Source organism: Ochotona princeps, chromosome 1, assembly GCF_030435755.1.
Source record: "Ochotona princeps isolate mOchPri1 chromosome 1, mOchPri1.hap1, whole genome shotgun sequence".
NCBI classification, from domain to species: domain Eukaryota; kingdom Metazoa; phylum Chordata; class Mammalia; order Lagomorpha; family Ochotonidae; genus Ochotona; species Ochotona princeps.
The window spans coordinates 6,458,755-6,480,912 of record NC_080832.1 but is presented as its reverse complement, the minus strand read 5'-3'; the positions used below and the strand labels follow the sequence as shown (position 1 = coordinate 6,480,912).

At 54.9% G+C, this 22,158-nt stretch overlaps 1 protein-coding gene across 4 annotated transcripts in view; it reads left to right on the top strand.

The window, feature by feature from the left end:
* IGF2R (insulin like growth factor 2 receptor) overlaps positions 1-7,331 on the top strand; it is a 91,348-nt gene extending 84,017 nt beyond the window's left edge. For 3 of the 4 annotated variants that reach the window (XM_058660502.1, XM_058660313.1, XM_058660442.1), the window contains 6 exons: positions 645-791; positions 1,203-1,390; positions 3,167-3,353; positions 5,901-6,053; positions 6,197-6,266; positions 6,811-7,331. In XM_058660502.1, the coding sequence (XP_058516485.1) occupies positions 645-791; positions 1,203-1,390; positions 3,167-3,353; positions 5,901-6,053; positions 6,197-6,266; positions 6,811-7,212 (1,147 nt within the window). In that variant the 3' untranslated portion in view covers positions 7,213-7,331. The remainder of the gene's footprint in view (positions 1-644; positions 792-1,202; positions 1,391-3,166; positions 3,354-5,900; positions 6,054-6,196; positions 6,267-6,810) is intronic. The other variant, XM_058660391.1, reaches the window with a different exon arrangement.
* Positions 7,332-22,158: the final 14,827 nt, after the last annotated feature.

Here is a 22,158-nt window from a genome sequence, read left to right as displayed (position 1 = left end):
AGCCAAGAGCCCTTGTTCCTGCTCCTGGTCTTGGTCCTGCACACGTGGTGGTGGGGGCTGCACCCGGATGATTCTTGGGTCTTAGTACCATGCTCCAGGCAGTGCTGTACCAGGTGCTAGGGGGAATTAGGTCAGCAGGGGGCATGTGAGCTATTGGTGAATAAATGTGTTGTTTCTGGAAGCCAGACTTGGAAAAGGACAGTCCCAGACCTTTGTCCAATGATTTATCAGTATATGAGTCTAATGAGTTTATAAAACAAGGATCCAAAAGTCTAGGAGCTGCAGACCCCTCTTGGGCTACCTGTGGTCCCCTCTGGGTGTCTGGGTTTGAGTCTTTGCTCCACTCCTGATCCCAGCTCCCTGCTCATGTGTGCTCTCAGAGGTAGCAGGTGACAGCTCTTGTCCTGGGGTCCCTGCCACCTGCACGGGAGGCCCCAGTGGAGTGCCTAGCTCCTGGCTTTGGGCATGTGAAACGTGAACCAGCAGTGGGAGCTATCTGCCTTTCAAATGCAGACATGCGCCCCACGGCCGCCCCAGCCTGGAGCTGCCTCAACACTGCCTGGGCCTGCACAACTGTGCCCTGGGTTGCCTCTCATGTCCGTTGCGTGGGTGATATGACCGTGGCTGTGCCTCCCTGTGCCCAGGTTTGACACGGACAGCTGTACCTACTACTTCAGCTGGGACTCGCGGGCAGCCTGCGCCGTGAAGCCGCAGGAAGTGCAAATGGAGAACGGAACCCTCATCAACCCCGTCAATGGCAAGAGTGTCAGCCTTGGGGACATGTATTTCAAGTAAGCGCAACGTTTCCCTTGGAGCCCTGAGTGCACCCAGAGAAGCTGGCCACGTGGGTCCCTCTGTAGCGGGAGTGCCGCAGGACCAACAGCCCTGTGCGCCTCAGGGACCTGCTGAAGCAGTTTTTGTCATGGTTTGCCTGGGAGTTGCTGAGCCTGGTCCATGAGTGGGGGAGGCATCAGTTTCTCAGCAGTGTCCCAGGATTGTTGGGGTGCAGAGGCCTGGATGGCTGCCATGCCTGCTGGCCTTGCAGGGGCAGAGGCAGGGTGGGCTCCCGAAGCTGGCATCCCTGCTGTCTCTGTGAGCTTGTGGAGGTGCTACCCCGGCTCGGGGAAGCTTCCTGCAGGGTCCCCAAGGAGCCTGGGACACCTTGAAGACCGCCTGTGTCACCTTCATCTCTCCCATCTCAGGCTGTTCAGTGCCTCTGGGGACGTGAGGCCCAACGGGGACACCTACCTGTATGAGATCCAGCTGTCTTCCCTCAGCAGCCCCACACACCCCGGCTGCTCTGGCGCCAGCGTGTGCCAGGTCAAGCCCAACGACCAGCGCTTCAGTAGGAAAGTGGGCACTTCGGAGAATACCAGATACTACGTTCAAGGTAACCACTTCCTGGTCATGTTACATTCAGGGTAACTGCTTTCTGGTTACATTCTGCTCCGGGTGACTACTCCCCTCATTCTGCTGTGTTAGGCTCCCTCAAGAAAGAGTTTAGCATCTCTACCCACAGATTCTTACTGTGGAAATCTGAGTTCAGCCGAGTTCTCAGTGTTGTATGACACAAACATGAAGATGCGATGTGGGAGACCCACACATCTCTCTTGGGGTGCACTCCATCCTGAGTAACACAGCCTGGTGCTGTGGAGGCCCCTCGGTGGCTGTGGTGCACGGGCCTGCCTGGTCAGAGCTGCCTCTGATTTGCTCGTAAGGCAGGACACATCCTTACCTGGAAACTTGAACTACAAAGTAGGGTGAGAAATCTCCAGCGTGTCCAAAGGATAAAGGCACCAGGCTGGAAAGCCCAGCCCCGGGGGAGGAACTTAGTGAAGGCTGTGTGTGAGCCTTGGCAGGCCTGGGACCTCCCAGGAACTGAGCCCCTGAATACAGTTGGGGTACGTGATAGGGGAGTTTGTCCTCCTCGGGCAATTGGTAAATTCCACCTCGTGTTTTCTCTGTTCTTGGGTCTGCATTTCTGCAAACCCTCCTGTCCCTGAGAGGCAAACCCCCACATCCAACATGCTGCCTGTCCTGCCCACTCTGTGTCCGGCCACGAGAAGTGCCCGGTCAGTGTTGGTTGTGGAGTAGAGGAGGGATGTCTGAACACTCCTGGATTCAGTCAGAGAGCCCGAAGCTGTCCCGTGGCCTGGGGTCCTTACACCTGCTGGTGTGTGCACAGCGTGGTAGCCCACCCCAGCCGGCCATTCTTCTGTCTCCAAAGGCTGCTCCTCTCCGACGTGCTGTGCATTCAGGCTGTGCAGCCTCACGCTGGTGATGACAGGCGTGTGCCTGGTGAGCCTTCTAGAATCCATCGTTTGGAGTTGGCACGCACACGTAGATGTGTGTGTGTGTATATGCATTCAGCCGTGGCTCCAGACTGTATGATTTTCATTCAGTAGCATCAGGAAGCAGCTTTACTTTTAGACTTCTGTGTGTCATGGAGAAACAGTTTTAACCTCTTAATGAGAATTGTCATTCATTCATTTCATTCATTCATTCATTCAAGAGGGCGAACTCAGACTCACACAGTTCCCTCTGTGCTTGGGGTGTGGCTCTGGCCGGCCTCTGCCAGGCTTCAGCAGGATGGCGACCCCTTCTCAGCCTGTGCCTTCCATGCCTCCCGCTGCCCTCTGGGTACCTGTTAGTCTTACCCACTAGACTTTTGTCCCCTCACTGCCTGATACCCAAACAGTGGCCAGCCACAGGTTAGGGAGTAGCAGAGCCCCTGTGAGGCTCCATGATGTGGATGCATTTGTGTTTGTCACTGCATGAGAGCTGGGTAAGGGTTCAGGTCAGCTGCAGGAGCACACAGACGCTTCCCCAGCCTCCCCGCATAGCATTCCAGTGTCGACAGGGGTACTGGCCTCTGGGAGTCGCATTCCCTGCCCAGGTAGCAACTTCAGTCTCTGGGTGGGCCGATACCACGCAGCCAGCCCCACCCTGAGCTTCGGATGAAGGGAGCTCTGGCTTTGGTCCCTGCAAGGTTGAATTCTTCCTTTCATGCTAGCACCATAAGTGTGTGTCGAGGCCTTCCGAGCTGCATGGGCAGGGTGCTTGAGCAAGCAGCCTGTCCTGTGGGTTTGCCTGCAGGAGGGTAACTTGGGCCTCCACAGAATGGCTGTCAGGAACAGTGCCCGTGGTCCTCCTTTGTTTTTCACAGACGGCGACCTGGACATCGTGTTCACCTCTTCCTCCAAGTGTGGAAAGGACAAGAGCAAGTCCGTGTCCTCTACCATCTTCTTCCACTGTGACCCCCTGGTGCAGGATGGGATCCCCGAGTTCAGTCACGAGACTGCCGATTGCCAGTACCTCTTCTCCTGGTACACCTCGGCTGTGTGCCCATTGGGGTAAGCCAAAGCCGGCCCTAGCACCTGTGGACACCCCACTGCTGTCTTTGGTCTACACTAGAGTCACAGCTGCCCGCCACCCCAGGAGCATTGGCTGTACTGCCTCTGTGTGGCCCTGGTCCAGAGCAGGTGCCTGACTTTCCACACCTTGGCACATCCTCTGTTCCTGGGGGTGGGGGCGGTCCGGGTGTCCCCAGGTCTTTGTGGTTCATTCTGGTGCGTGTGGTTCTCTGTGCATCCTGTGGCTGCAGGCCAGGTTTCTGTGGGCAGCCAGGGGACCGTAGCTGTGCCCCGAGAGCCCAGGCTGGGCAGGTTGGTACAACTGTTCTTCTCAGTCTTCGAGCTGGAAGTCTTGTGTCGGGAGTGAGGGCTCTGTGTGTCTTCCCCTTAGGCTGATTCTCTTCCTCTCTCGCTGGCCACCACTGCACACCAGCAGATCAGGAGGAAAGGGAATTCTGAAGAAAGGATTTGGGATCGGGGAGGGGACTCGGAGCCCAGTTCTTGGGTCTTAAACCCATTTTCTTTTGCATGAACTCCATCTCTAAGAGCCAGCTTGTAAACTTGTAGGTACATGGCTGTGAGGCCTTAGGGCCAGAGCTGGACAAAGGGGCTCTCGGTCAGCGTGTCCCTGGGGTTCCTTGAGCATGGGCATGTCTAAGCGTTCTGGTGGATTGTCACACAGTGAGAGGACAGGTCTTTGTGAAGAAGGCAGCAGAGCGTGACTTAAAATACATACAAATGCATGTCCATGCACTGTCGCTCCGAGGTTCTCCCCGCCCTGAACCAGCTCTTGCTTCCTGGCTCTGTGTGTGGGAGGGAGCAGCTACACCTGCTGGGAGTGGAAGTATGTGGGCTGGTTGGTGGGCTTGCATCAGAGGGGAGTCGGGGACACTGCTGCAGCCGGCCTGGCATTCACAGGGCCAGGCATCAGGAACTGAATAGGCTTTGCGTGCAGCTGAGGCTTGGGGGGCCCGGGAAATGGAAGGTACAGCCATGAGCAGAGCTGTCCCCGGAAGCGGTCCTGGCTGCTCCAGCTGGCACAGGCGTGGCTGCCGTCGGCTGGCGGGGAGCAGGGCTTGCTGCCTGCCTGCTCACTTCTGGCAGTTGCAGTTCTCAAGATGTCCATGTTTTCGTTCTTTCAGCTGTTTCTGTTTCAGTGTTCCGCCTGATTTTTACCAAGCACTACGTACTTCATCTTCTAACCTTGGTAGTGCTGGAAGCAGCTCCAGCCCTCTCACACCCTCCTTCAGCCTTCTAAATGGTGGTTTTGTGCCATGGTTAAAACTGGCTACTGTTGGCTTGTGCCTATGTAATGAGATAGGCCTAACACAAGAACACAGGCAACAGACAAGAAAATACTGGGGCCAGCAGGGGGCGTAAGCGTGCGCATTAGATAAGGTCAGATAGTAAAGAGGCAGAGTTAGCCCTGAGTGCCCGTTGCAGGTCAGCCTGGTCAGGATGGCAGAACACAGCAGTCTGCACCTGTTGGCCCAGGAGCAGCGCTAGGCAGAAGTGTATGTGGGAGACTCCACGAGGGGTCCCGGCCTTCTGGGTCCGCAGAAAGCAGGGCTGTGGCAGGATTGGAGCAGGCTGAGGACGAAGCCAGCATACCCAAACAGGTGGGCAGCATCACTTGCAGTGGTTGCAAGTGTGTTGCCCAGGAGCCTCTCCAGAACCATGTAAAAGTTCACCACAAGGCAGGCAGGCAGGTCTCTAAACACCTGGACAGGGACTGCAAGGAGAAGAAGGGTTAAGACTCTCTCCTGCCTCCTGGGGACTGCCTCGGGCACCATCTGCAGGACTGCTCTCCTGGGTGGGGTCTGTGGTCCGTGGGCTTCTTGGGTGTCCACTGGCCTTGCCCGGGCCGAGGCCACCATCCCCTGCCACACTGGGACAGAGCACCTAGCTGGCCCACCGGCCTGTTTAGATCAGGATGGTGGGCTAGCTCAGCAGTTCCCCATCCACAGGCAGGCTGGTGGCTGGTTGCCCTCTGGCCCAGTCCTTGAATGCTCTTGAAGCCACGCTAGCCCTAAGTGAGCAGTGGCATGCCTAGGGTCTGACGTCCTGTGGTGCCCATGTAGATAACCTCTTCCTTTCCAAGGTCACCTGAGACAAGAAGGGTCAGCTCTTGGCCCAAGCATGGCTCGTGGCTTCATCTTTTCACCTCTTTGCTGAAGCGCTCAGAGTCGCAAAGCGTGCTTCTTACCCTGTCGGCATGTGTGTCAACACCGTTGGGGGCTGCACCTCCTTTGCTGGCCTGGCAGCCTGGGGTGTGTGGCCGATGCCCACCCCAGGTCATGCCAGCTCTGTGGTGTCTGTGTCCAGGTGGCACTGTCCTGGGTTCAGCCCTGGTAGACAGTGTGACTGGATCCAGAAATATCCATATGGAGACCCTATCCCTGGGTGTCCCCAGAGCACCTCTGGTCTGGGGTCTCCGATGTGTGCTCCAGCCTCAGAGAATTGGGCGGTGGGAGGCAGGGTCCCTGCCAGAGAGGGGGTGGCAACACTGCCCAGTGACACGGCTTCTCTTCTCACATGCCCTTCCAGAGGGGACTTTGAAAGCGGGAGTGCTGATGAAGATGATACAGACTACCCGGGGCTGTCGGAGCGGAGCCAGGCCATTGGCTCGGTGCTCAGCTTGCTCCTGGTAGCGCTCATTGCCTGCCTGTTGGGCCTGCTGCTCCACAAGAAGGAGAGGAGGTGAGGAGGGTGGGCTGTCGCTGGCTGCCTGAGAGTTCAGGTTCAAGTTCAGAACTTGCCAAGGACCCATTGTGGTCATGGTGTGTGGTGGGGGACAGCGGTTCCGCCCTGCCCACTCCACCTCACCTCTGTCTCCTCTACAGGGAAATGGTGATGACCAAGCTGACCAGCTGCTGCCGAAGAAGCTCCAATGTCTCCTACAAGTACTCCAAGGTAGCTTAGTGCTGGGTTCCCACGGGGCTGTCGGGTTACAGTCGGGGCTCACACCCATGTGTGTTGTCCCTCAGTTTCCCCTCACAGTAGATCTAGCTTGTACCCACTGATGGTTTTGGGGGCTGCTGTTTGTGCTAGCATTTGGGCGATTTCTTCCCGATCAGTCTCCAGAAAAGAGGGCTCCTTCAGGTCAAGGGGTGTCCACACGGTGTGGGCTCTTGACACGCATCATCAGATGCCCAGGTCCTGCCTGTGGCTGCTGCGTCGCTGCCCCCACCCACGTGACGGAGAATCAGCCAGCACGGCCCTGTGCCCATGGCTGGGAGGCTCCACTTGGGTACAGCTCCTCTAAGCCCCTGCCCAGCCGTGTGCCTTCCTCCCTCGGGCTGAGCAGTGGGCTGTGAACCCAGCCCGCCCCGCTGGCGGAGGTTGGGCAGGGGGTGGGGGTCTGTGACCCGGCCGGGCGGAGATGGAGAGTATTGGCATGGGGGAGCCGCAGTCACTGACGGGCGTGTGTGTCTCCCTCTTATTGGCCCCGCGGCAGGTGAACAAGGAAGAGGAGACGGAGGAACACGAAAGCGAATGGCTGATGGAGGAAATCCAGCCTGGGGCCGCACGGCCTGGGAAGGACAGCCAGGAGAACGGCCATGTCACCACCAAGCCCGTGCAAGCTGAGGCCCTCACTGTCCTGCGCGGCGATGACCAGGACAGCGAGGATGAGGTGCTGACCATCCCTGACGTGACGGTGCAACCTGTCAGAGGGCCTGGGCCTGACGGCGCTGCTCAGCCTGGCCGACACCCCCAGTGCAGGGCTCCCCGGGGAAGGGTGGACGACAGGTTGGGGCTGGTGCATGGTGACAGGGCACGGCGGGGCAGGCCTCGGCCTGGCCCTCCCCATTCGGCAGCCTTCCACGACGACAGTGACGAGGACCTTCTGCACATCTGAGACCACCGTGCCCGCCGGAGGGCGCGGGGCAGGCCACAGCCGAGCGCCTCCAACCAAAAACGGACTTCCACTCGGTGACGCTTCTGTAATCTCTGCCTTTAACAAAAACTGCTTCAAAAGGGAAGCGTTTTTGTGACGGGGGTGGGAGGGTGGGGGGGTTAGGGGGAGAGGGAGAGGGTGGTCGGGCACGGCCCCTTCACGATTGTTTACAGCCACTGGGGGCACACGGCAGCATCTGCTCCGACCGATCAGCCAAAGGGCGGCACCTCGTGCCCAGGGCGTTGCCCTGAGTCCTCATCTCCAAGCCTGGCTACACCTCAGACAGGAGAGAGGGTCGTCACCAGGACCCCTCGCTGCTTTCAGGCCCTTGCCCAGGCTGCCTCATCTTACATTTCAGCGTTTAAAACCTCTCCTCCTATTTATTGACCGACAGTTACTCAGGTTTGCAGATAAAAAAAGGAAAAAAAAATCAACGTGTATCTTCCTTTCTGTCTGCAGGGGTGTCCCGTGCTGGCTGCCCGGGGAGCCTCTTGGGCCAGGCAGCTTCAGCTGGGATTCTGAGCTGCTTGCAGCTCGCACCCCCTCCTGAGTTAGAGCCCTCCATCTTGTCTTTGTCTCTTTTTTGGCTGTTCCCCCAACCCCGCCGAAGGCACGCGCAGGGTTCCCGCCTGCTCGAGCGCCCACGTTGTCACCTGTCCTGTCCGTGCAGAGGTGCACCTGTCAGTATCTGCTCCTGGCTGAAGAAGCCTGACAAGCCACCCAAAGAGTGATGATGTGCTTTACCTCGGTTTGACTTTTTGGTTAAAGATTTTTGGTTAAGGATTTTTGGATTTTGGTTTCCGGTGCGTGTAAGTGGAGGCGTCAGAGGAGATGATGTTTTGCCCGGCTTGGGCTGGAGGCATCGTGTCTTCTGGGTCTCATGATATCATTTTTACTGTGCTTATTATTACTTTTTTTTTTTTAAGAAGATGTGTATCCACCGTCGACTACAAGAAGCCTTAATTTGCACAGTGTGTGATTTAGGGAAGATTGCATGGCAAGTCCCGGCTCGGGGCCCTGGCGGGTCGCGGGCTGCGCGAGGGAGCAACAGCCGCATGGCGCCAGGCTCCCCCCCCCGGCCCTGACTCTCTCTTTTTTATTTTTCTCTTTTATTTTTTCTTCTGGAAGTGTTTAACGACTTTTCTTGCATTTAGAGTGTGTGTAGACTCGGTGGGATCATATACTGAAAAGCAAACCACCGTTTACACATCGGTTTGTACCAGTTAGTAAAGGCTGGCTTACCTGATTTAAACATGAGTGTATTTTTTAAGAAATCGATTTTCTTCTCTTCATTTTTTTCTCAATCAACTTTACTGTAATATAATGTATCAACAATTTCAATAAAAAAAATAAATAAATTACCACTTGGGTGTTTAATTTTCCTAGACAGTGGCGGCTGGTTTGGCTGTTGAACGGGTGTGAGGGGGTGTTACCATCTGTGCCCTCTTGGAGCCTGGCCTGCAGCAACATGTCGGGTGCCCCCTGGAGTCCACTCTGGCCCCAGGTGCAGCTCCTCAGCCTCATTCTCCATCCAATTTTGGGCAGACCCCTCCCCGCCAGGTGGTTCCTGTTGAGCAAAGCAACATGGGACGGGGGTTCATTCTAGGCAGTCAGGAGAGCTGCTGGGCTGTGCAGCCTGGTCTCTCGCGGTGAGGGATTAACACCTCTTCCCCTGGGAGTCCATGGCAGGTCACAGAGTGCTGCCTACACAGCAACACCTAATGCTACCATTTGTAGTATGAGTGACACACAGTCTACCATATTCTGGAAACAGTGAATGGAAGGTTCCAGAAAGAAATAGCTCCCATATTTTGATGCCTGCATTGTGTGATGAAGCCTCCCGCCAGCCCGTCTGTCCAGCACATCCATGGTGGCTCCCTTAGCGACCACATCGTTCTCAGAGGCAGTGACATGGAAAGTAGCCATTGGGTGGCAGAGACAAGGGGTAAGATGATTCAGGAGACTGGGAGCTGGTGCCAAGGAAAGTCATAGTGAAGCAGGCACCAGGCCTTGCCTAGCACTCCCTCAACCCCTAGCAGGCGTCACACAAGGCGATAGCTGACATCCGCTCTTCTCAAGTCTTTGGGGGTAGTCTTACTGTGTGTGCTGGATCCATGGACACTGGGCAGCATGGGAAGGATGGGATGAGACGAGGTTAGTAGCAGTGCTTTGTCAGCCACGCCTGTGTAGTGACCATGGGGATGGGTGTTGAGTTTAGAGGTCCATGCTGCCTAGGACACCTGCAACCCCCTGGGGAGCCTGGCTTCTGATCCCCACGGGATGTACACCCTGCCAGGCACCAGGTGACGGCTCAGCTGCTCGACCCTGTCATCTAGGGAGATGTGAGTTGGGCTCCAGCTCCTGGGCTTTCTCAGAAGGATTTTCTGTAGGTCCAGTTTTACAGGAAGATAACCTTGGCTCTGAGCCTGCACTGTGGGACTGATGCTTCAGATCCACCCTTCATCACTCCCACTCCCTGAAGTCCCAGCCCCACCCATGCACTGTGCAGAGAATTCAGGCTGAACTGGCATCTCATAGTGGGCCTTAGTTGGACCAGGATCTTCCTAGAGTTTAGCAAGTGATGTGATGGCTCTGGAGTGGGCCCAAGTCCCTGTAATGCTACCCTGATCTCAGACCAGCAGACCCAAGACAGAACCCACATGGGGATGCAGAGAGGAGTCAAGGACAGAGGTCGTGGATAGCCCTAGAACATGCCGTGCCTGCCCAGGCTCTGCCCCCTCCCTGTCTGAGGGAGCAGGTGTTTCCATTTGAGTCCCCCACCCCCAGCCAGAGCTCACAGCTGAGGAGGGGGCAGGTGGTGGACACATCTGTGTGGGTTGGGGGAGGGGCACAGCACACACAGATGCTAGGGGTCACCCTCCTGCCCCACAGAGAGTGGCACCTCTGGGTGGGGCATCCTGACTTCCCTCATCTACTGGAGCTGTGTGTGTGTGTGTGTGTATGTGTGTGTTGGCCAGGATGGGGCCCCATGAACGTGGAGCACGTGCCCTTGGGAGTGGTGGTCCAAGTCCTTGCCATCCTAACTGCCCCACGCACTGGGGGTCTGAACACAAAAATTTCTCCTATTCTGGAGGACAAAATCCCTGTGGCAGGTGTGGTTTCCACTGCGGCTGCTCCCCACTGTCTTCCCAGGGATGACCCTTTGTATGCCTGGGTCCTCATCTCCACAACAGCCCTGGTCTTAACTACCTCTTCATGCATATGTTTAACAGGCACAAGGGGCCAGCACTGTGATGTGACAGACTAAGCCTCCTGCTGCAGTGCCGGTTCGTGTCTCAGCTGCTCCGCTCCCCATCCCTCTTTCTGCTTATGGCCTGGGAAAGGAGCAGAGGTTGCTCGAGGTCCTTGGGACCCTGCACCCACACGGAGATGTGGAGGAAACTCTTGACTTCGGATAGGTCCAGCTCTGGCCGTCGCAGCCATTTGGAATGAACCAGCAGGGGGGAAAAATGCAGAGATACCTAATCCACAAGAGCTACAGCAACATCCACGTGCTGGTCCGCGCCCCCAAACGCCCTCAGAGCCAGGGCTGAGCCAGGAGCCAGCAGCTTCCTCCAGGTCTCCCAGGTCAAGGTGGCAGGGATCTGAGTACTGCTGCCTCCCAGGGCACACAGGAGCAGCGCTGGGAAGCGGGACGAGACCTTGATCCCAGATGCTCCCATGTGGGATGCTGACGTCCCAAACCGCCTCTTGACCAGTGTGCCAATTGCCCATTCATTCTCTGAAGGCTCCAAAGACAACCGCGTTCTGAGGTCCTGGGGTTGGGGTGGGACTGCTCCCTGGAGACAGAGAGCCCCTGTTGCTCCGTTCACGAGCTGAACATTTAAGCAGCCCTGGACACTGTCCTGGCTCCACCTCAGCAAGCACAGCCCATGCACTCTGGCCCATGAGAACAGGTTCGCATCCAGCTCTGAGCTCTGTCTCCCTCCTGCCTGCCTGCCTCTTCCTCTCTCTTCCTGGACTTGAATCCCTTCACCTTGCTCAGGGCTCCATGGTACCTGCTTCTGTTGGACCCACAGTCAAGAAAAAATTAAAGGAAAGCCGCCCAGGAGAAGGTTTGGAGGCACTTGAGAAAAAGAGGATTTGGGTGCAGGTTCTATTAGTTAGCAGAGAGTCTGACAGACCACGCCCTAGTGGGAGATGGCCCAGGACCACTTCCACGTGGAGGGTGACCGTGTAAGGGAAATGACCACCTAGGGTATGCAACACTGGGTTTGTTTGTTTATTTATTTATTTAGATTTAGTTACTTTAATCGGAAAGGCAGATTTAGAGAGATAAGGGGAGACAGAAAGATCTGCTGTCCAATGGTTCACTCCCCAACTGACTGCAATGGCCGGAGCTGGCCTGGTCCCAAGCCAGGAGCTTCTTCTGGGTCTCCCATACAAGTGCAGGATCCCAAGGCTTTGGGCCATCCTCTACTACTTTCCCAGGTCACAAGCAGGGAGTTGGAAAGGAAGTGGAGCAGCCAGGACACAAACTGGCATGCATATTGGATCCCAATGGATGCAAAGTGAGGATTTAGCCATTAGGTTATCGTGCCAGGCCCAGCACTGGGCTTCTATAATCTTGGGCCCCAGAATGGAAGAAGGTGAGATGAGGCAGAAGCTTCTTGCTCTGCACATGTGTATGACGTGTGGCACAGGGTCCTTGGCATGACGGGCTGAGGCAAGGGCCAGGTGCTTCCTGCATGGGGGTGTCAGGCCTCTGGCAGGTGTCCACAATAGCAGCCATCACTCCCTCTCACTGTACCTCAGACCAGCATCCCGCTTTGCTCAGCCTAACTAAAACATCAGCTGGAGTTTGAATTTCAGTGTCCATAAGGAGGGCTGTATAGGAACAGTAGCCGCTGCCACTCAGCCTAGCCCTTGGCACAAGAGTCTGTTGCCCCTGACCTTACTGTGGCACCCCTTTCACAGTGGACAGAACTGAGGCTTAGAAGAGGGGAAGCCATCTTCAGGCATCCTGGTAGGGTACATGTGTCCTTGCCTGCAACCCCAGCACCCAAAGCCGCCCAGAGGCTGGGAGAGAAGGCCTTGTCTTTCTGGTCCTGTCCCTGACAACTGCCGTGTCCTAGACCCTGGCCAGCCCCTGATGTCAGGTCTGCTTGCTTGTTGTGCTGGCTGGAGAGCTCACCTCATGGTCAGAAGCAAAGGGTCGGTGCTCTGTGTTTAGGACTGCCTGCTGAGAGCCATGGGTGGCAGAGCCTGCAGACCAAGTCAATGCCAAGAGCATGTGATCAAAGCATCACTTAGGAACGCCGCAATGCAGGCACCAGAGTAAATACGTCTTCTAATGCCTTCTTGCCCACGTCTGCAGGTCAGAGAGGCAAGTGGGCAGCGAATGCAGGGTGTCCCGTTCTCATGTTCACATGAATGCCTGGGCCCGGGGCTGAGAAGAGCTGCTGGGTGGACACAGGGAGTCGGGTGGCCTGTCTGGTGCCTGGGGGGGAGATTCAGATACACAGGATGTGGCTGTGCCATCCTCCGGCCTTGGCCCGTGGGAGTGCCTTTTGTATGCAAATATGTGCAAGTGTGTGGGAACACGGGTGTGTATGTCTGTGTGTGTAAGAGTACATGTGCATTTGCATGTGTGTGAGCATGCAAAAGGGTATGACCATGCATATGTGTGCACATGAGTGTGACTAGGAGTGCCTGGGAGTGTGTGAGTGTGTGGGCCTGTGCCTATTGTTGTAGGGTTTTCGACCCTGAGTATGGCAGCAACCTCAATTCTTATCTCGCAGGAAAGGAGAATTTTTATGTGGACACAGTTTGGTTTTATTTATTTATTTATTTATGAAAGATTTATTGGAAAGTCAGATATATACAGAGGAGGAGAGACAGAGAGGAAAATCCTCCATCCGATGATTGCTCCCCAAGTGGCCGCAATGGCTAGAGCTGAGGCAATCAGAACCCAGGAGCCAGGAACTTTCTTCCGGGTCTCCCACGCGGGTGCAGGAATCCAAAGTTTTGGGCCATACTTAACTGCTTTCCCAGGTCACAATCAGGGAGCTGGATGGGAAGCGGGGCCGCTGGGATTAGAACCGGTGCCCACATAGGATCCCGGCACGTTCAAGGCAAGGACCTTAACCACTACGCTATTGTGCCGGGCCCACGCAGTTTAGTTTTAAAGCAAGATTTATTATAAAAGTTGGGAAAAGGAGCTCCTGTCCTAGTGATGGGAGGGGGCTTCGAGAGAGAAAGAACCTTTATTTCCTGTCATTGTGGCATGAGGAAAAGAGTCCTCTGGAAAGGTTGAGCGTACTAATAGGACCCTAAAAACTCTCCTCACTAAGCTTACCCTAGAACTCCATCTAGACTGGGTGTCCCTACTACCCCTTTTCCTATTGAAACTAAAATCCCTTCCCAAAAAACCATTACTTATATCCCCTTTTGAACTTAAGTATGGTCACCCGGCCTTACCCCCCTCACTGGCTGCTGAACCTACACCCATTGACCCATCTCTCCTCACCCCCTTTTTAATCTATCTACGACACCTTCTTTGGTCACACGCAGACAAACCTCTTCCCTCACCCCGACCCCTTAGCTCCTGCTTGCAGCCCAGAGACCTAGTTCTCTACCGTCCCCCCTCCACCCCCCCTTCACCCCTGACACCCAAATGGCAGGGCCCTGGTAAGGTCATACTGACCACTCCCACGGCTGCCAAAGTTGAAGGCTTGCCCCTATTGGATTCATAATTCCCACCTCCCCACCTCCAGATACATCTGTTAATCCCCCTGCTACCACGGAGACACCCCCTGAGATTGAAGCTTCCCATCAAGCCCAATCCTCGGAGACCACATACTCCTGCCAGCCTCTGGAGGGACTTAAACTGCTTTTTAGCAAGACTTCTGATACATAAATCCCACTATCTACCGCAGTCCATTACTCTAGTTCTCAGGTAGTCTCGGCTCTGTCACTCTGCTTCCCCAGCACCTCTATAGGATGATTCTCTGCTATTGGCTGCTTGTCACTCTCCCCATGGCTGGCCTTAGCCAAGCCCCAATCCAACCCCTCCGACCTTGGTATGGCTGTTTTATGTAAGAGAAACTTACCAGGATGACACCCAAACTATTGGGACCCGTTATTGTCCCCCAACAGGGTGTTCCGCTCCTCTGTTCATACCTATTAAGCCTCGATCAATCGAGTTTTGGGCCACTTCCAACCCATATCTGTGCCTGCTGTGTGACCAGACACGTGACTATTGCAAGACAGACTCCCCCTACGGAGACTTTTATGGAGGATGCCCCTGTTGGTCATGTACAATCCACTATCCCCACTATCCACTATATTTTTAGATACAACTCCACAGGTGCGTACATAAAGAGACCCATGGAACAGCAGATGGTTTACCTCTCAAAAGGGCTGTCTTTACCCTCACAGCTATGTCACTTCCCCCTCTGGAATTATATATCTATACAGGCAGCTAGACCCCAATCCAGATAAAGTTACCACAGTAGTTGCTCACATTCTTAATTCTGAGACTTTCCTTTCCAATTCTCTTGAGTCAGATACCCATCCAGACGCCCCAACCTCCTGGTTCAAAATCTTTTTTTTTCTACTTATTTATTCATTAATTACATTGTATTACATGACACAATTTCATCGGTACTGGGATTCTCCCCCCTTCACCCCAAACCCTTCCCCCATGGTGAATTCCTTCACCTTGATGCATAACCACAGCTCAAGTTCTGTTGAGATTCCCTAATTAAAAGCTCACACCATACAGAGTCCAGCATCCCACTGTCCAGTCAAGTTCAAAGGCCTCTTAGGGAGGCCCTCTCAGGTTTGAAGGCAGAGCCAGCAGAGCGTCACCTCGATCAATTAGAAGCTCCAACACATCATCAGCAACAGTCCAGGTACGATGAGACTGGTGCAGAGTCCACTGATTGACATAGTCCATCTTAGAGTTTCCCCTTGTCCAGTTTTTCGCTGCAAACATATAGCTGAGGTGGTTGATTGATCTACTCCATCTTCTATCTTTTCTTGGTTAATGTTTTGATTCCTCCATTTTGTTCAGGGGAATCCCCAAAGAAACTTTGAGGTGTTCCCAGTCCAGGCTCCTACATGTACTACTAGTAAGCACAGTACCCGCCACAGTCCATCACCCCGATCAGCTGGTGGTTGTAACCCCTGGGTTGGTTCTATTCTGAGCCCCGACCTCCATTGGAACCAATGAGTATTGCAGCTCTTCCCGGCTCTGCCCATCACACACTCGTTCCTCACCTAAACCAGTGGGAGGTGTGCTGGTTGGGTGCTGCATTCCCTACTGGCACAGGCCATTTCACCTTGGCATTTTGTGTTTTGTACTGTTTTTATTGCAACCAAACCTGGCCAGGCCCCCACACAGTTCCAGCGCTTGGACTTGCCAGTGGATGACGTGAACTGACTCAGCCTGGTCTGCCCCAACCCGAGCCAAATGTATGCCAGTGGGTCACTTTCCGAAGCCTCTTCTGGGTTGTTTACCTTCATGCTTCCTGCGTTTATTTGTAGGGTCAGTGTCCTGTCAGAGGAACTGTTCAGATTCCTCCATCAGACCCCTTCCTGGTGTCAGGCTTCACGCATACCAGCAGGTCCTTGGGCCAGCACCGCTCTTCAGCCCATTCTGGTTCCTGCTGTTGAGAGTTTCAGCCCAGCCACGGCTCGTCCATACCCACATATAGCTCATATATGGCTCAGTTGGGGTTGAAACCTAGCCGAGCCCATCCCACATCTACCCTGGTCCTCCGGAGCACCAAACTGAGTTGCGGTCTAACCCGGCATGGTGCGTCAAGTCCGAATCCATATTTGTGCCAAGGGATTACAACTGTGACCCGACCAGAACTCAGCCCCCTTCCAGTTCCTGCGCCCCTTAGTGGTAAGCTCCACCCAGCCAAGGCCTCCCCCAAGCTCCCCAACCAGGCCTGTTCCCAGCCAGTGTTAAGTATGCCAACGGTTGCTCTGGGTCAGCCCAGCGCACCCCATAGACTGTCATGCCTCCTGCATAGTCTCCACCGGCCCTTCTAAACCATCCAGTGGGGTCAGAGTTTCCATGGGATTGGTCCACACATACCTGACACATTCTAGCCCCGAGTATGGTTCTCGAATGCCAGACAATGTCATAGTCTTGCCTTCTGTGGCCCCTCTGCTGATCCCTCATCCTATCAGGTAATGGGGTATCCTACTGGACAAGCCTGGAATTTTGCCTTTTGAATGAACTGGTGTTGGCAATCTGCACTACAAAGTGACTACAGGTTCTTCAGAGGAAGATTTACTGCCATTGAGAATCTTAAGGACTAATATATATTCTCAGAGAACTGTGGGTTCAGCATGGAGTGACTCCTGTAGCATATCAAAGAAACCAAATTCCAGAACTTCCTGGCCGGGCGGCCAGCAGGCGCAGCCTGGCTACAAATGGCGCACTGGCCGCCTGGGAGCCGCTCACCCCATGTACGTACGTACGTGGTGGTAAGCTTGGCTGTGCTAGGCTGGAATTGTGGCGGGGGACCTGAGCCCTCTGGGCAGCATGGCTGCCTGGGGGTTGAGACGCTCAGGCCTCCGCCCGGATCCTCCTAGCTCCTCCTCCCCTCAGCGTGGCTCGCTGAGGAGTTCCAGATCCGGTTCTCAGAGTCCTGGGACAACCCTCCCACTCCCAAAAGAGGGCCATCAAACCAGGATTCTGGCAAATCAGGAAGCCGCCTGGAGCCGCTCACCCCATGTATGTACGTACGTGGTGGAAAGCCTGGCTATGCTAGGATCCAAAATCTTAACTAAGACTTTAGACATGCTCAACTCCACATCTCTTTTGCCCAACCTCACTGAGTGCTTCCTTTGTGCCTCATTGCAGCGACCCATTCTGGCTGCGGTACCCATTATCAACGCAGGCAGCAGTCAAGCCCCAACCCCTTTCCAACCAGTTACTCCGTTAGGCGCTGATCCCCTATGGGATCAACTAGCTTATAACCTGACTTGCTGTAACACGTCCAGGACTTGTCATAAACCTCTCTCCTGCTCTACCATAGTTCAGGTAACCAAGCCTACTTCCTCTCCTAAAGGCTCATCCATGTGGTGTAACGGCTCTGTATATAACACCATCAATTCCGCCTCCCCTGGCCCCTGCCTCCCAGTAGTAATCATGCCCCAGCTGTCTCTAGTTAGCGAGGGAGAACTCTCATGGATGCTTTCTTCATCGGAGTGTCAAAGGCGTGCGGTTCTTCTCCCAGTACTTGTGGGGGGGGCATCCATAGCTGCTTCCCTGTCTTCTCTTGGGTTAGCAGCAGGGAACCTGGGATACTCCATCACCTCAATCTAGCAGCTGTCAGAGCAGCTCAAATCAGCCCTAGATAACACTGCTCTCTCCCTAGCCTCTCTCCAGTGCCAACTTACCTTCTTGGCTCAGGTAACTCTCCAGAACAGCAGGGCCCTGGACCTTCTTACAGCCGAAAAGGGAGGCACCTGCATGTTCCTCCACAAGGAATGCTGTTTTTACGTTAACGAATCGGGGTAGTTGAGCAAAATGTTAAACACCTGTTAGACATCAAAGATCGTCTTCGACAGTCTGGAACTAATAGCAATCCCTGATGTTCTTGGGCTCAGTCTCCTCTGATGTCTATGCTTGCCCCTCTTCTCACCCCTCTGATATTACTAGTTGCAGGACTCGCCATGGCCCCTAGCTTCATCAGTTTTCTTCAAAAATTTATTCTCGCTCAAATGGAAAAAATCGTTAACAACACTGCTAACCAGTTTCTTTTGCAGGGTTACGAGCCTCTCCCAGTCTCGCATTCCTCCCCGACCACCAGGAGACCACTGATTAGAGAACACTACACCCAAACTCAGCTGGAAGAAGCTATAGAAGAAAACTGTGCCCCTTCTCCTTTTATATATAGAAAAAGGGAGAAATGTGAGGAGCGATTTGAAGGTCATCACGGAGACTGGTACCCTGCCTGGCGCCATTCCTTTTTCCTCACAGCTCACCAAATTCGCACAGGTCTAGCCATCCACCAATCAGATGTAACCTGGCATTCCACCTGAGAATCCCATCACCAATCTTCCAGCCCCTTCCCCAACCCTGCCCACTCACCAATCATCCCCTTTTTCCTCCTCGCCTCTCCACCACCTCCACCCCGTTGCTGCCCCACTGGAATAAACCTCCTAAGATACCTCGTCGTGTCTTGTGTTTTCAGCTCATGGTAAAGAAACAAGTTGTGGGAATTAGCTGCGCGTAAAATATCGTAATATATGAACTAGAACTCTAACACCCTTTTAAAACAATTAACACCCTATACCTCTGTCATTGTGGTGGGGGAAAAGACAGAAAACCCCCCTGACTTCCTGCCATAGTAGCAGGAAGAGGAAAGAGAGAAATACCCGAATTAACAGTGGGGATAACATCTTTCAAAGGTTCCCCTCAGAGATGTTTCTCCATAAACAAAGGAAGATTCTTGGTTTCCATGGAACCTGCCTGGCTCTGGGACAAAAGGCCAGAAAGGTGTCACTGGTTACTCACTTAGTCCCTTTTTAATGATACAGAAGCCAGTCTGAAAATACTCACTTGGCAATGGCCAGAGGTGGAATTGGCCGGGTGCTTGAGGTGGGGAATTGGTATATTAATGTCACCCTTGTCTCTTGGGGAAATGTGTTCTTGATATGGTAAAAGATGTATTTGTCTCGGGAGAAACGGGCTCTGGTGAATTCAAGACATGGTGGGGAAAATACCCTTTTATATTTGAGAAAAAATGAAGACTCGGGGACCAAGAATACCCTCACTGCCTACTACCCAAACTCCTCTCTCACTAAGCGTGCTTGTGAGCGTGTGTGTGAGTGTGTGCCTGGGAGTGTGTCTATGAGTGTCTGTGAGTATGACTGGTAGTGTGTGTGTGAGTTTGGTTGAGTGTGAGTGCCCTGGTGAGGAGCAATGGAGACATCAGATCCTGCTGGGGCGGAGGTGCTGGGGTGCTGGGGTCCGTGCTGGGGTGTTGGGGTCCGTGCAGTGGGTGTGGAGGACGCAAAACTGTGAAGAGAATTGTTCCCCTGCAGGCAAGGCTGCAAGGAATTTCCCGCTGCACGGCAGGGCCCCGAGGATGTCTCTGCAAGTACCTGGAAGCCTTTCCACCTCCCTTTGCAAGGACACTGGACCAACCTGCTGAGAATTCTGTAATCTATTCAGGCATCGTCTGCCACTGTGGAGCTGGTTTTTACTATCAACGTGAGCTTGGAAGTTGATGTTGCTTATAAGTCTTGCAAAGGGGCCTTTTACAATTCACGCTGTCTCTGTCTCTGTCTCTGCTGCCCCCATTGACCATCCTTGATCTTTAGCTCCCTCCTTCTGTGATGCATTTCCTCCCTTAACTGACTCAAGATTAAGTTGTAGGATGAGGATTGTAGTAGGAATGTGTTACTGATTGATATGTACCATCTATTGAGAACTTCCTGACCAAGGGGTCAGGACGGATAACATCATGCTTTAAGGTGAAACAAAGGCAGAATTGTCCTTAGAAACACCCACTGGACCATGACGTAAAAAGTCTGTGCCAGAGCTTGTGACTGCTTCTGTATAAATAAAGGGGACAGTTTCCTTGTATTGTCCATTATGATCATGAAATCGTAGTGGTCCATTTCTTTCCTCTCTACACCTACTCCATGCACCCTTCTCTGGACTCTGGCCCTGGGGGAGCAGGCTGGGGCAATGCCTTGGAGGGCCCAGCTGTCAGCTCGGCCACCATCTCGTGTTGTTCCCATTCTCCTGGGTAGTGACCTACAAGTAAAGCTGCTGTTTCAGAAGAAGGTCGGGGGTCTGCCCTGGCAGGGCGCTGTCCTCCTGGCACAGAGTGGAAACACCCAAGCCCAGGAGCCCAGGGTGGAGGCCCACAGTGCCTGGCAGGCTGCTGGGGGCTGGGCATAGCCTACGAGGTAGGGGAGAGAAGCCCAGGGCAGGAGGCAGCAGTTCTACCCTGGGGACAGCCGCACTGGGCTGGGCATCCCCCAGCAGCCAAGCTGCTGACTCAGAGTTGGCATGTCCAGGCCATCAGTCACCTGACTCGGGAGGTCACTTGGATTTGCACAGGCTAAATGTGCAAACCTGGGCTTGTCCCTGACCCCAACTTGCCACCAAGTGTATCCAGATGAGCCTGGTACCTGCCCTTGCACTGTTGAGGTTCCCTCTCCCCTCATCTTCCCTGCTCCCCACCGCCCCCACCCCCAGGGAGGGTCTCATCTGGTGGAGGCCCATCTGGAACTTGGTGAGTGTGCTGGAAGGCCAGGAAGCTTTAGTAGCCTGGTGCCTGTTCGGAGCCAGCTGTAGCACACAGGTGGGTGATCTGTTGTCTTCAGCCCTTTTCTTGTGTACACCCAACATGAGCGATTCGCTCGTCCAGCCCAGAGCTCTGTGACACTGTGGCTGACCATGGCAGGACACAGGTCAAGAAGTGGTGAGAACATGGGGGGGCCGGGAACTCCCAACCATATGACCCGCTGCCACTCCAATACAGCTGCAAAAGCCCAGCCACGCCAAGCATGGTGGAGGCCCAGTCCCTGGGCTCTGGGGAGGCCTCTCAGCCATTAGATGGGTGGCGGCTGCCCTTGATGGCTTCTCCCTTTGTCATCTTGATGCCAGGGTGCCCGACCATCCATCCATGAACCCAGTCCTTGGAGTGGGGTTCAGGCAAGGTGGGAGTAGTTAAGGAGGATGAGGAGGGCTAGTGGGCCCTGAACTCCCAGCAGGTATCTGTTGCTGGGTGGAAGAGGTGAGCGGCGTGTGTGGTCTGGCCTGCCCTCAGAGCAGGGGAAGGGGATGTGGCAGGGGAGGAAAAGGGCGGCCTTGTTCAAAGAGAGGCCTTGGCCTCTGCACTGCCTTCTAAGTACACACAGGACACTGGTATCAGGCAAGTACAAACCTCTATCAGCTGCCAACCTGGTTCAGCCTCCCCCAGCCCGACACTGGGCTGTGCTCATCCCTCCCCCAGCACTGTTAAAGCAAGCCATGCAGAAGAGGCCTAAACAGGCAGGGTGGGCTGGGGGGCGTGGGGTGAGTGTGGGAGGAGCTTGAGCCCACAGCCCCTGCTATGGATGTGCGTGGACCCCAGGCTGGGCAGCGCTGGACGCCTCCCATCACCAACTCCCCACCGAAGTCCACGGGGCTCTCACATCTGGGTGGAGGTAGTGCCTGGGGGCTTCCAGCTATGTCACAGTCGGACAACTGCAGAAGTGCCCAGTGGACTCCGGAGGCCTGGCTGCCCAGCTCCAGGCTGAGGAGAGTTCAGGGCCTCCAAGCATGGGGTTGTGGAGGCCTTGCGACCATGCCCACTGATTACCTGGAAACCTGTGATCCACGGGTAGAGGCCAGCTGAACTTGGAGGCCTGGGGCTGTCCTCTGTCCCGGAGTGAGCGGGCCAGGCCACTTCCCTGGAGTGGGGTAAGGAGGCCCTGAGGGAGCCTTGGAGTCAGGAAGGGCGTGGCCAGCACCCTCCACCTGCTTTGTAGGAGCACAGTGGTGGGGTAGGTGTCTCACCACTCCAGCACGGCTTTGGGAGCCATCCTGGACTCAGGGCCCAGAGGACTAGCTGGGCACACATGGAGCATAATTATAGCTGAGCTACAGACTCCCCACTCCTGGGGCCTGTGCTGTCTGCTGTGGTGTATGAAGCCACACTCACATCCCCCCATGGCTGGGGGCCGGAGCCCAGCTGGATGTGCAGCTGGACACAGGGTAGGCAGGGTCTCTGGGCCCACCCTCGTTGCAAGGCGCAGCTGGGATGCGACTGTTGACTGGACTGGATTCCAGCAGCGGTGAGAATGAACCCCTCAGTCCCTCGATTGCTGTCAGCTGGGGGCCCCCCAGCAATGCTGGTGGCTTCCACAAAAGCCACCGAGTGCATATCACATGGGGGTGTCCTATTGCCATTGCCATCGTCC